Genomic DNA, 14,932 nt, shown 5'->3' on the forward strand with positions numbered 1-14,932 from the left:
GGATTTTCTGCTAATATTATTTTGTATGTAAGCTAAAAATATATTTCAACCAAAATAATGTGGAAATGTTTTTATTTACTGTGCCATGAAAAGATTTTTGCCCCCTTTCTATTTTTTGCCACACTTAAACAATTGAGATCAACAAGCTAATTTAATATAACATTAACCAATTTTTGGTTAATGCTAAGTTACTTTCCATATACAGGCTTGAATATGGCCAGACCTGTAGAATCAAGAAATCACTTAGTAGAACCTGATAAAGTTAAACACACTAAAATATATGAAAAAGCAACACAAAAATCATGCCACTGTCGCAATCATTGACAAATATGCAAAAAAAAAGGAAAAGGGGAAAGGAACACTTTTCAAGGCACTTTAAGCTAGTTTTTAACATAGTCTTCGGTTTTTGCCTGCAAAAAATTTTTTTTTTTCAAAAATCCAGCTTAACAAAAATAATGTTCATGCAATCATACATGCTTAAAACATTATTAAGTATGCTTTTCTCACACAGAAAAAGTCATGTGTTTATCAAGTGGCTATCACAGCGAAACAGACTTAAGCCTAATCAGATGTCCATGACATCACTGTCAAAACAGAGAACAACAACATAGACACAGTTTTAACCCATTTAAATAATCCAATTAAAAGATGGTAAGTACAATAAAGCAAACCAGAGATGATTTCTTCACCAGCGTTAGTGTAACCACAGAGATCAGGCAAGTGACGTGACAACAACAAGCCTGTGAGCGAATTTTACCTCAACTGATGAGCCAGACACCGAAAAATTAAAGTGAGAACTCATTTCCCGTTGTAAACTTATTATAAATTATAATTATCATTTTAAACGGACCTTCTCTAGTTATAAATGCAGAGCTAAAAGGAAAAATGAAATCTCTATATTTATTGCCCGATGTCCATTTTCACTTTTGGGAGTAATTGTATTTTTAATGGTAGAATTTAAATCTAGTTGAGAGGCATTAGGAAAGGGGAAAATGCAAAGGTGTTCAAGACAAACCAGAACTTTTGATCGTACAGAATAACAGAATACAATTATGGGAGGAAAAGCTGCCTTCATTTCTTAATATAATCCCTTAATTTTCTTAAATGGAAAGCCTGCTTTGACCACCAAAGGCGATCTTTTTTATTTTTTTGCAGGACAATACACAAACTCACACTGCCCACCGCACCACTTACACATTACAGGAACTCGACTGAGAGTTATTGCCACAGTTCTGACCTTGCTCTAAGTGATGTCCACATGTTTGGGCAATTAATGGAGTTCCTGGGAGGCCAGTGTTTCAGATGTGACGCAGGGAGTCCGATCACTGCTCCAGCGTACTGAGAAAACGTTCTACCTTTACTAGGGAAAGTGAAGTGCATTAGCGCATTAGCAGGGGAATAAAGAGAAATAAAGGAAGTTTTATTATTTATTTTATAAAGGAAGTCTCATAACTGTGTTCTGTTTTTCTGTACAATCAAAAGTTGTGGTTTGACTTTACCGTGCCTTGTTTTAATGTAGGTTCAGGAAACTCCACAGTATACTGCATTATATTTGATTATCTGAATGGTTTTTCCAGGCTCCCACATAAATCGGGCTCTCCAACAACATTGTTACGTAAGCTTCTTCATACAGTATAAGAAGTGTTTGCTGCATAAAGTCTGTCTGTTGCTCCATTTGATGTCCTTTATGGTCCTTTTACGACAGAAACCTTTTTTGGCACTCACTAAATCAGAGACAGAGGTGGAATAGTGGTGCAGTGGGTAGCATTGCTGCCGTAAATCACAGCACCAGGGTGCCATGTTCGCTCCTGAGCCTGAGCTTGGGTTACTGTCTGTGTGGAGTTTTCCATGTTGTCCATGTGCCACCAGATTCCTCCCACCTCTCAAAAACACTTACTTTGAACAAGTATGTGTGTGTACTGGCAGTGCATTCAGGGTGTACTCCTGCCTTTTGCCAGATCATCGGAAAATTTCTGAGTAAACTGAATTATTGTATGTTTTCTTGTTTGTTTCGGATATCCAGATGTTACAACCCCAAAACTGCGCCGGTGTTTTAGAGGTGCAGGAGGAACGTGACCTGGAGAAAGTTTTGTTCTTTCAGTCCTTGTCAAGTCCTTCAAACACACCCTCAGGTCTCAGAAATCATTTGGGAGGAGCCAGCTCTCTCATCTACGCAAGCTGTTTTCTTTCCATGGCATCGTGCCATTGCTGCACTGCTGTAAGCGTTCCAAAAAAAAAAGCACGGGATGTATTTCTTCTGTTAGATCCTTCCTGAGATCCATTTCCCATCTGTCGTATTAGCGTCCATCCCTTTACAAGTCCAGGCCCTTAAAATCCGGGAAGGTTAATTAGAATAAAAGCCCAGTATTAATACATGGTACAAATCTGTTTGAGAGTATGAGCCGAGAATCAGTGTGTGTCTTCAGGAGGCGGGGACAGCTTCATTTAAAGGGGAGGGGCTTGAAACTGAGAACACTTTATGGTGGCTTGGCGGACAGGTAAGAGATGAGAGCGGCGACGGCGCAGATGTAGGTAATAATGCCGAAGATGATGGAGACGATGGAGAGCCAAAGAGTGTGACGAGATGCCTTGTTTGCTGCCTGGATGTCACCCTGCGCCCATGCTTTGTTCGTCTGGCAAAACAAAAAGTCAGGATCAGACTAAACATCAGTGCAAGTGTTAGATATCTAGCCACATGCATGATGAATTCATCACTCAGCACCAGGTTAGACTAGAATTGATAAAAAGACAGATATATAGCTGGGATGCAGATTTATCAAAGGATGTGTTAGTCATAGAACATGTGACAACAAAATTATAGACACCGACTAATGTTTTTAGGAAAAACCATAGCAAAAAGACCAATATTATCTTTTTTTGCCAGTTTTAGATAAATTTCAAACGTTACTTGTCACATTAAAATATGACAGGGATGTAATTACACTTAGAGCAGGGGTCGGCAAACTTAAACACTCAAAGAACCATGTGGACAGGAACAGAAAAGAAAACGGGAGAGTCTCTGTGACTGTGTTCACATGGAATTTAATTGCACACTTATAAGTGCGTTTTAAAAAATGTACATGATCATCAGTTGATTTTTGGAATTAACAAAAATTTTTACGTGTTACCATGAAGTGTGCGGATTGAAGGTATGAGATCGCGTTCGTTAAGTAGATTTCAATTGTACACTCATAAGCACGTATAAAAAAAATGTACAGCGCCATCTGTCAAATTTTTTTAAGGTCAATTTCTGATAAAGATGTATTTCGTTTAAATTAGCATATCTTCTCTTCCTGACTGTGATGAAACAAAGCCTATATGTTACCTCAAGCTCGGCCAATACAGTAGTTTCTTGTGATGCGTACACAAACAAACAAACAGACAAAAATTCCCCAAAACATTTTGATGTGTCCTATAACTCATCTAACATCTCACAAATATCTTCAATTCTGCAAATATCTTCAATGTACAGACACGCCAATTTTACAGTTTTATTATATGTATAGAAGAAGATTTGGAAAGTTAATACTTAAAAGTTAATGTAGGGATTTAAGCTACTTCATCAGTTTAATAAAATAAATAAACCAATAATTCCTTTTCGAAAGTGTTCCTGTGAGAAAAGCCAGTCTGCTCTAATTCTCTTTGCTAATGAGGTGTATAAAATGAAAAAATAATAAAATAATGAACAGGAAACACACTTTTTTTTGCGCCTAAATGCAAGTGAATTTCCATGTACAAAAATCAGTGGAAAATGGTTGCAGCAGAAAAAAAATGAATAATATAACCAGATACTAGAAGTAGCTTTTTGATTTCGGTGTTGGAAAAGTGCTGAAAACTGGTGATGATGAAGATATTAATTATTTTAAAATTTTTATTTGTGTTTAACAGCGTGAAGATTCTCTTTAGTAGTTCAAATGTCAAAATTATATCAATTATGAGCCTAGAACTATTAAAGATACTTCTAATTACCAGCTGTGTATTGTTGAAAATTTTAATAAACAGATTCACACTTCCATGGGTAATAAAACCGCAAACTAAATTCGTCTGACTTCCAATTAAAGCTCTGAAATTTAAGCATATCCACAAAAGTTGAAACTTGTCATCTTCCCAAATTTGCAAACAAGCTGCGTGTAACATTGTTAAGATGTAATTTGCATACATTATCCCTACTTAGGCTGGATGTGTAAGTGTACTTTCTGGGAGGTAATCCATGTCACGGTTGTGTGTGCACTTCCACAGAAAAGACTCGTCTCCAAGTCTGACGAGACCAGCGGCCCGGAGTACAATCTCCAAGCTGTCATGTCGTAATTAGTGTAATTCTGGCACGACGTTAATGCACTGATACCCGGCTAGAGTTTGTGCGCATAATTATTTAAAGACAGAAATCACTGGGGTAGGAGACAAAATTCTCAACACACACCTAATGCAAAAGCAATTAAGGTACTGTATGAAAGCGTTACCCGAGCTGTTGTTACATTCGGTATTGGTCCTGGTGCTGTTTTGAAGGATGCGGTTTTAAAAACCAGGACGCTATCTGACTATCGTAATCTCTGAGCTGTTAATTGCTAATATTGACCCCTTTTGTGTAGTCATTTCCCTAGACTCTGAGGCAAATCAGCATTTAACACTGAATCTTTCAGACCGTCATCTAATCTGTCTCCAGCGTAACCTTTGGCAGTGGCACCATTTGGCAGAGCTGGACTAGACCTAAATCTTATATCCTGTTGTCTGTCAATCTGATGGCTCTAATAAGCAATTGACCGACTTCCTGCCTAAGGTTTTATTACATTTTTAAAAACTTTTTCAGTTACAACTATTTATTGCATATATTAACCAAATTTAAATTCAGGAGAGCTTTTCTCTCAAATCATACAAACCATCAGCGCTGTGAATCAAAAATATTAATCAGCTTCCTTTATTTTAATAGCTTCACTTTACAACTCATTACAACAGCTTCAGGCTCCTGAGTGCTGCAACAGAAAAGAAAATTGGATGCGCTTGCTGGGTAGGAGGCATGGCACACACTCATTCCCCTGCCGATCACAGCGTATTGTGGGTGTCTTTGGTGCTCGTGTATCCGGATAGCAGTTTCCTCTGTTATAGTGCGTGAACAGCAGTTAGAAAAGATGCGATAGCTGGCTTTATGTGCCTCAGTGGGAGCATGTCTAACCTTTGGATATCCCCTACTGTGAGAAATAGGAGCCAAATTGGGGAGAAAATTGAAAGAAAAAAAACGAAAAAGGACAGGTTTACATTAGACTTCACAAAGACGTCAGTTTCAGTTAGAAATATTCACTTCTTTATCCAGTGTGATAATGAGCAGTTACAAAAAGAAAGAAGATTGTGTTTTCCCTTGTCCTTGTTTTTCCTCTGTACCTCACTTAGCAATATGTCCTCGATTTTCCATGTGCTTTCCTTATTGTATTTGTTTCATTTACTCCTTCCATCTTGTTTTTTCATCGTCTGGTCTATTATCAGTGGTGGCTCATTATCAGGTAATGACACTATGCACACGTATAAATATATATTTCCAGATTACATTTCTATCTTGGCTTCCTATTGTTTTATGTCTATCTAGTCACCACATAGGTGGGTTTTTTTTTCAGTTCTGTACCTATATTGCATTTTTGAAAACCTGTCTTGTTTCCGGACATTTCCTGGTTCCCTTCCTATTTATTCGTTTCCAAGATCTGGTTTTCTGTTTAATTACCTTCCATCATCCCTAACCTCATTGTCTTCATTATCAGCCCTTATTTTCAAAAGCACTTTATCCTCCATTGGAAAGCCATGATAACCGGCTGAACATTATGAATTTAATTAAAACTATAAGGAACTGACCAGAACACCAGGATATTACCATGTGGTCCAACCCCATGAGATGGGTAATGAAGAATCGACACAAGTCTGGATCATGCATGCTGATCAGGGAGAAACAGGAGACTTCTGAGTGCAGGTCACAGATTGTGCTACTATCACCCTGACATCTTAGCTTTGGGCATTCTGTGTGAAATTATATGTAAGAAGCAGCTTGGAAGATCAAGTCATAGAGCTCTAAGATATAAAAAAAAAGGCTTGATCTGATTTATGTAGTTAAAAGAATATTCAATTTCAAATATCCAGATCGTATGATGTTTTTCCACTTAAAGCATACTTTAGAGGATAAATCAGAGCAGTTAGAACTACAAATACAACCACCTGATTTCAAATCCTCACTGTGGCACGATTTCAAATCCTCACTTTTAATCTTTACTCTGTGATCTACAAACATGGCCGGTGCCAACAACTCCTAGATTTCAACGCTGCCCTTAAAAATCCTCACTGCGGACTAAATCAACCAGCCATAACATTACAATGCTAAGTGTCTCCCAATATTATGTATGTTCCCCTAGTGCTTGCCCCCCTCAGCTCATGATTCCACAGGACCTTTGGAGGTGTGCCGTGGTGTCTGCAACCAGAATGTTACCAGTGGATCCATTGGGTGCTGTGGGTGTGTCATGGTGAGGCCTTCATGGATCAGACTTGTTTGCCCAGTGCATCCCATGGGTACTCGATCAGATTAAGATCTGGGGAGTTTGGAGGTCAGCTCATTGAGTCATGCACCTGTCTATACCAAGCCTTTTAATTCTCTACCATCACGTTAAAGGTTACAGTATTTTTGGTTTATGGTTTGTAACTCTTGTCCAAGTAACTCGGTTTGCACATCATCTGACGTCTTGGCTTCTTTCTGTTTTTTGATTATTTAAAATTCTTAAACATAAAGTAACTTGTAACCATCAGCATTTCCACCACCTGACAGTTACAAGTAAACCATAAAATGCAATAATTACCTTTCTAAATTTTTTTCATATGTACACAGTGACAAAATCAATAGTTTTGTCACGGTTTAAATTCATCCATTGATGAGCAGCTTTAGTAAATAAACAGAAAGTTCTAAGTTGTATTAAAATTTTTTATAATGTTAAGTGAAACATTAGACGTTCATCTTGTAACACAGTACGACCACGGTCTCTAATTATATAATCCTGTTTATCTAGCTGTAGGGTTACAGGAATAAATCTATAATGTATATGCTTGTATCCAAAAGCTGCAGAGTGACTTTTTGCCTTTCGCCAGCTCCATAATAAATTATATACAGTGTACGGTCTCAACATACCTATATTTTTTAAAAGAAATATTTATAGATGTTTATTTTATCTTACATAGTGAAGTGTAGTGTAGTGTAGTGTGCCAATAGAAATAGTATTTTTTTTTATTTTTGATTATTTACTTTAAGGAACAATAAAACTTTCTGTCAATTCACTAAAGCATTACAGAAAATGTTTTGGATCTCCTTAAACAAAGAAAAATATTCCATTATATAGCAATTTCTATGATAAATAAATAATCGAGGACATACTGGGATTTTACTGTTAGTTTAATGAAAAACTGTGGAAAGTTCCCCAAGTTTTCTACAGTATATAATAAAGCTGCCCAATAGTAGACCCGAGAGAATCAGTGCAGTTTCGCAGACCAGCTTTAATGCCATTTTTATATGCTAATAATTGCGTTTCATAGTAACACTTAAAGGTAACTTTAAAAAAAGGTTTAATTTGACATTCACACATTAATGCCTTTTATAGAACAGTGTTATTTTCTGCCACACTAATTTAATTGATCAAGCAGAGCTCGAGGAGTGTTTTTAATTAACTATGTATCATTCTGTACATCGTGTCGTGGTAACAACGGAGAATTCCACTTTATGGCTCCAAACAGCTTGTTAGCAACATCAGCAGTGGATGTACCAAAGAATACATTTCAAAAAATATAACTTTTGACTGAAATTAGGAAAGTTTGTCTAGTGCAAATGAAAAGAAGGACGAAAAGCCAAATACTGAAAGCCCCATGATGTTAGCTAGCCAGTCAGGTATTCAGTTTTTGTACATTGCAATTTTCGATTCGATTCAATAGCAGTAATGTTTTACGGTATATTCAGTATTAAAACTAGTAAAAGTATTTAATAAGCAATGAAATGCATGAACTTAAACAAAGAAAAGGTAGAAATCTTACAGATGCTCCAGGTTGTGTTACATGTGTTACATGCTATATTTTTTTAAAGAAATTTGTCGATTTCAGACCACTTTCCCTCACGCTTATCTCATTCACTCATCTCTTATTTTCTACACCGCCTATCCTGTTCAGGGTCATGAGAGTCAAACTCACAAACTACGGGCAGTTTAGATATGTCAAATAGCGTACTTTAAATGTCTCGGGACTGTGGGAGGGAACCAGAGTCCCTGGAGGAAACCCGACAAGCACCGAGAGAACAGGAAAACTCCACAAACACACACAAACCCAAAGGCGGGACTTAAACCCATGACCCTGAAGGTGCAAGGCCACAGTGCTAACCATCACACCTTTGTAAACCATTCAAACATTTAACTTAATTAATTTGTTTAAAAAAACCTAAATGAATTGATACTAAATGAAAAACTGATCCATTAATTTACTGAATTGAATTGACCAACAAAAGATCGAATACAGATGCAAAATCAATTAAATTGCACCGCTCACCTTCTTTAGAATCTAGCCAACAAAGCCATGATAATCCAAACGTTTTGCATTATTCTGTCCGAAATGTCAAGTAAATAAATTTCTTTTAGATTGCCATGGTTATTGTCAGGGCTGCGATTACCTACTGTAAAACTGCATTCTTGCTTGTGTGATACTGCTTATATATTGTAGGGTGAAAAAAAACAGTTTGGGCATACATTTGTAAACTTATTTCTACTTATTGTGTCATACAGTACATGAATATACAGAACTTAATCTTGTATTTCCTTTGCTTCCTTATTGGAATCACAAAAATGCTGTTGTACTGAACGAATGAGAAACGAGCGTCACGGCTGCCCTATACGATGATTTATGCCTCCTGTTCTATTTCTACCTCAGGTTCATTATTCAACATTTCAATCTTATTTCTCCTGTGTAGCATCTCTCTGTGTTTTTAGATTTCATTAGGGAACAGAAGGAGTGCGGTGCCAGGCGCCTGGAGTTGACTTGTTATTGGAAAATTTGACTGTGGTATTTAATATAGTTGTAACTTTCTGTTTACAATAAATTCCATCATTTGCTTCATACAAAATTCAGATCAGATTTTTTTTTTCATTATTTTACGAACAAGAGAAGGAGATATTTTTAACAAGCAAACTGATGAAAGCCGTACTGAAATCTACTTCTTACTGGTTATCTTTTCAGTCAGGCCACAATTTCCAAACAAAGATTATGTACAGGAATGTAACAGCTACAGTATTTATTCTGTCGTATTTAGTAAATTGTGTTTAGTTAACATTTGTTTATGGTCCTTGGTTCTTTGGGGTAAGATGGCCCAATTTTACCATCAGTCAATTCACTGAAACTATGTGTTGGACTTGTTTTAATTAATTAACCATTAGGTGCATAAAGACGCATCTCTTTAATCTGGCATACACATAATTCAGTGTGTACTCCAGTACATTTAAATGCACACTTTTATATAGTGCTGCTACTATCCTGAACGGCAACTACGCTAATTCTTTCCAACTGTTCTTTATTTTTCTACCTATTCCGAGGCATCTGTAGATTGTGCCAGCTCCAGTAGACAAAGGCCAACCCTGCGAGAGGATCCTGAGGCATCCAGCTGAAATCTGCTTCCTGATGGTGTGGATCTACACATGCTGCCCCTGAGCTCCCATTGATCCAGACCCCCCTCTGTCCTCTAAACCTGCTGACTCATCCCTGTGCTGAACTGGACTCCATGTTAACTTAGACAACATCTGGTATACCGAACTTCCAGCAACCCATAACACACATGTTGCCGTTATATATTTCCTGTTATCCAGTATCACCCAAATGAGGATGGGTTCCCTGTTATGTCTGGTTCCTCTCAAGGTTTCTTCCTATTGCCATCTCAGGGAGTTTTTCCTTGCCACGACACCTTTGGCTTGCTCATCAGGGACCATCTCATCATTATATAAACACATTTGTTGTCACTCATACATACTTCTATAATTTTCTTTTCAAATTGTGAAGCTGCTTTGAGACAATTACCATTGTTAAAAGCAGTATATAAATAAAATTGAATTGAACTGAAAATAAATAAATGAGTGTAAAAAGTATCCAGATTTTTCTGTTTAAATTGAACGTTATATGAATTTTTAAATATTAAAATTCAAAAAAATCCGGAATAAAGCTTATATCAAAAAACAAACATGGTTTATGTGTAGCAACACACCATGAGTGAAAATATTATGACATTACAATACCTGTAAGTACATTTAAAATAAAACACAACAATACTTTAGACAAACAATGCTTTGGAGCTTTGTTTTGCTTTTTAAATATAATTTTTTTTTCCGAAAACTGCAGCAGAATGCATCATCCGCATCAAGCTCCCTGACCTACACTCAAGCTACAACAAGCAGTGCTAGACCAAGGCCAGGAAGATCATAAAGGACTTCAGCCACCCCAACAATGGACTGTTCTCTCTGTTGCGGTCAAAAAAAGCGCTTCCACTCCCTGAAGACCAACACAGAGAGACTGAGGAGAAGCTTCTTCCCGCAGGCTATATGGTCTCTCAATCACACCACCACACAGGACTAAACACTCTGCTCCCACTCATATAACACTCAGCACATTGCACATCAATGCACATTTGCACATTTAACTCAATTGCACATTGTTATGCTGCTTTGCTTATGACTGGACATTTCCATTTCATCTCAATTCTATTTTATATTTTTATTACTGTACATAATGTAAATTTTACTATACTCTATACTGTAATATTTGTATTATAATGTCTTACTATATTCATATTTCATATTCTTATTCAGGATAGTTTTTTTTAACAGTTCCTAAACGTTCCTAAAAACACTTCACTGCATATCATACTTGTGTATGACTATGCATGTCACAAATAAAATTTGAATTTAAATTGGGCTTTGTTATTTAATTTGGTTGTAAAGATATTCCATACACATGAAAATTGATAGAAAAAACACACAGAGAGGCCTGAAAAATGTATACATACTTATGAAATATGAAACATTTATGCCTCTCTTGATAGCATCAAAGATGGTGCGACTACTGAAATCTTTAGAGGGAACATAATAATACACATTGCTGCCATCATTAGATTCGATAATACTGTACCAGTCAAATGTGGACACACCTCCTAATTCCATGCTTTTAGGATAAAACAATGCTGTAGGGGTCAAAAAAACGCAATTCAGTAATCTTCTTTGAAAGGTTGATGTTGAGATTTTTCAGCTACTAATTATCTGTACAGCCTTTATGATGACTTTAATTTGAGGTGCTGTTTGTTATATTTGGGGATGTTTGAGGAACTCTAAATGAACAACTTCTCTGCAGCAGAGGTAAGTTTTGGTCTTGCTTTCCTAGGATGGTCTTCATGAGAGCCAGTTTGCATCATTGTGCTTCATGGGTTGTAAATTAAAATTTTTAATTAAATTTTAGTTTTAGATTCAATTTTAGTTGTACAGTATAGCGCTTATAACAATGGTCTTGCAAATGCACTTCACAATGCTGTTCTTGCAATAACTATTCCAGAACAGCTGACTTTTGTGTCTTAAAAAACCAACAGACTGTCTTTGTTCCTTAATTACAGAAAACCATTGCATTAGAAGATATGTCCGAACTTTTGAATAGTACTCCATATACAGTACATACAGGTATACGTTCAATTAGAATTAAATTTGTAATACATTTAATATTTGCAGATTTTTTGTTTGTTTTTTAGATAAGTATTTACATAGTAACAGGATTTTTGTACCTTCTGAGACAGATAAAAGGCAGCGATGCCTAAAGGCCAGAAGCAGCAGAGCATAGAGAAGAAGGCCAGGCCGAGGTGATCCTGTGGGATCATAAGCGGGAAGTTGCTTTCACTTTCCGTGTCAGTGAAGTCGTCACTGGAAGAATCCTGGGAGAGAGAGCAAGAATTATGATTTGGCAAAATGCAGATAACATCACAGCCACATGTAATCAGTAAGAAAAGGGTGAAATGAAATAATACTGATATGCTTAAACTTTTTAATAAAGCACAGGATAATAATAATGTAGAATGTGCTTGGTTGATTGCTGAAGTTTTCCCTTTGTTTCCTCTTTAGGACTGAGGAATTTGCGCTGTCCTGTTTTTTGACAATATGACAAGCTGCAATGTTTTGGCTAATTAACATTTAGAAAGAAGCTGGTGACAAAAAAATCTGTTTATAGTCTATTTTTCTTTATGAATAAAAAAGAAAAATGCTTAATGTCACACCACCGTCCTGGTTTATCATGCTTTATTTCATGCATATAGAATATGTGGAGTAGAGAGGCCAATCTGTAACAGTTCCGATTATCTTCAATAATATAAAATAGAAAACACAGAATATAGAATTCTATATCTAAACAGTTACAGTAAATATCAATCAAAAATGTACTTATTTGTACATTTTAAATGTACATTAAAATGTACCTTATTTAAAAAAAAAATACACTAAACACCAAATATACAGAATACATCTTGTATTCATTCCTACTCGAAATATGTTTTTAAATGCATTAATAACGCATTAATGCATGTTTCAGATTTTTAGGATTTTTTTGCATTAGTTAATATTGGCAGGTTTAAATTGTACTTTTACAATGCTGACTGTTTGAAATCGGTTGAAAATAGAAACATAACTGTATTGTGCTGAATTTTAATTTTGCGTATCATTACACCTCCGAAATCGTGCACATAGAAGGCTTTTAACACCTCATTGAAATCCAGTTTTTAACTTGCAGCATAAAAACACAAAATCTGCATTTACAACAGTCCTGAACAGCCCATTCATAACTGCATCATCTTCACGTCAGGTTTTCATTATCTTGCAGGAAAATGTATATAAATGTGCTATGAATGCATAGTGTAGATACTCTTTAGTGGATAAAGTAAGACCATAATTGTGAAATGTTCATTAAACTCATTCCAATGCATCATATTTTCCGCCTAAATTGTTTCTGCATCCTATTTTTTAATGCCCCGGCTGGAGCTAATGTGACTGAATGAGGTTATGCCAAATACGCAGCGGCAGAGGTTCCCTTCAGGCGAGCAGTGACTTGTTCTTTTTAAAAAATTGCAGCAATTTCCATCTCTCTTCTCCTTTCTGACCTTGTCTGAATGTTCCTTCCGTTTCAGTCTCTCCAACAAATTTATTTCCAGACACACATCATGAATAATGTATCTCATAGCAAGCCTAATCATTTTTTGGGGTTGATATTTAACCTGAAAAGTGGGAAAGCTTTGTCTAACTTTGTAACTGATTTTTTTCCCCCTTATAGTCTTATTAAGATCAACACAGAGAAAAATAAAAGCTGGTGAGGGAACAGCTGTTTACACCTTTACACCTACTGTAACTTGTACAAGTTTGCATGTAACTACCACACTACAGTAAAAAGCATGATCATTTGATCATCGTCTATGACTGGGGTATTGGCAGATGTGGAAGATCTAAAAGTTTTAGGAATCATATAAAAAACCTTGAATAAAACATGGTCTCCAGATTTTATAAGACTTGCCCTTGCAGCTACATCTACCATTTTGTGTTGCCAATCTTCAGTGGCCAGGTTTTGATAGATTGCAATTACAACCATATTATATATGACCTCTAAATTAAAATCAACAGTGGTGTGTGTAATAAACAGTGACAGCTAGAGCTGCAAACCTTCAGGAGAAGTCTGGTCTGATGACATTTTCCATATTAACCTGGACTTGTCTCGGATTATTTGCATGAGTGTTTTGGGTATTGGTCTTGCTACACATAGTCTTGGGCTTGTTTGGGTCATCTTTTAATTTTGCATGCACAAAATGTGACATAAACGTCTTGACTGAACAATTTTTGTCTTGACTTCTTGAGTTATAATAATTCTGGTATTGGCCTTAGCTTTGGCCTAAACATATGACATTTGATGTGAACATACTGTATGTGGACCATCCATAATCTTCGAAGTTCAAAATGATGTAGTCTGTCTTTACAGTATATGCTTTTCCTTCACTAAATCTAACATGTATGATAAACTTCCCATAAATGTGTTTTGCCAAGGTCGGAGTGGAAGAACTTAAGTATCCTGACCTTGAAATACAGGCCGCACAACAGGGCTCCTCTCCTGACATCTATACCTGAAAAAGCACAAATCTTCAAAGCCATATTTTCCTAGAAGAGTGGAGGTTATTTTAACAGCAAAAGAGGTCTAAATCTGAAATTGCAATACGCACTAAGATGGTCAGATGTCCCAAAACATATGGTCATATCCTGCTTATTTAAATATTATTAGCATAACAAGGTTGGATGCTAATGTTTACCTGTTTAAACATCTGCCCCATCTTCTAGTGAATTTGCTATTGGTCAACTTCCTTTTAAACAGCTTATCATACAACATCTTCAAACTGGGGAGGGTGAAGCCTAACACACGCATCCTCTGAGACTTTAAAAGTAGCCAAATTCATCTTTTTAATCTTGTAGTCATGCTGAATCTCAGGGCAGTGTAACACCTCTTAGAAGAAAGCACCATCTGCCCCCTTTTGCATACATGAGCTCACAGATGCCTTTGGTGACAGATGACTGTTAGGAAAGAGAGTATACCATCTCGCCATCTCTCCCACCAAGTACAGGCAAATTTAAATTTTCTGGATGATGCAACGAACACTTTTTTTGTGTCAAGCGTTTTTGGTTTTCTGACGAATTTAACACATGCATCGATCATAAATTGTAGTTTTCTATCCAGATTTTATGTTTGCTTATTTAACACCATTTATCACTAAGCCAGTGTATTGTTTCCATAGTAACAGCACCATGTGTTTTGCATTTCAGTTCCTTTTTAGATTCTTTTCTCCTGCCTCATCCCTTATTGCTCTTACCTGACGCCTTATTAC

The 14,932-nt window shown here is 36.4% G+C and overlaps 1 protein-coding gene across 3 annotated transcripts in view; it reads right to left on the bottom strand.

The window, feature by feature from the left end:
* Positions 1-188: 188 nt before the first annotated feature.
* Positions 189-14,932, bottom strand: part of tmem91 (transmembrane protein 91) — a 59,448-nt gene continuing 44,704 nt past the window's right edge. For all 3 annotated transcript variants that reach the window (XM_053500737.1, XM_053500738.1, XM_053500736.1), the window contains exons 3-4: positions 11,810-11,956; positions 189-2,633 (exon numbers count right to left, since the gene is read on the bottom strand). In XM_053500737.1, the coding sequence (XP_053356712.1) occupies positions 2,478-2,633; positions 11,810-11,956 (303 nt within the window). In that variant the 3' untranslated portion in view covers positions 189-2,477. The remainder of the gene's footprint in view (positions 2,634-11,809; positions 11,957-14,932) is intronic.

The sequence above is a fragment of the Clarias gariepinus genome, chromosome 7, assembly GCF_024256425.1.
Source record: "Clarias gariepinus isolate MV-2021 ecotype Netherlands chromosome 7, CGAR_prim_01v2, whole genome shotgun sequence".
Taxonomy (NCBI): domain Eukaryota; kingdom Metazoa; phylum Chordata; class Actinopteri; order Siluriformes; family Clariidae; genus Clarias; species Clarias gariepinus.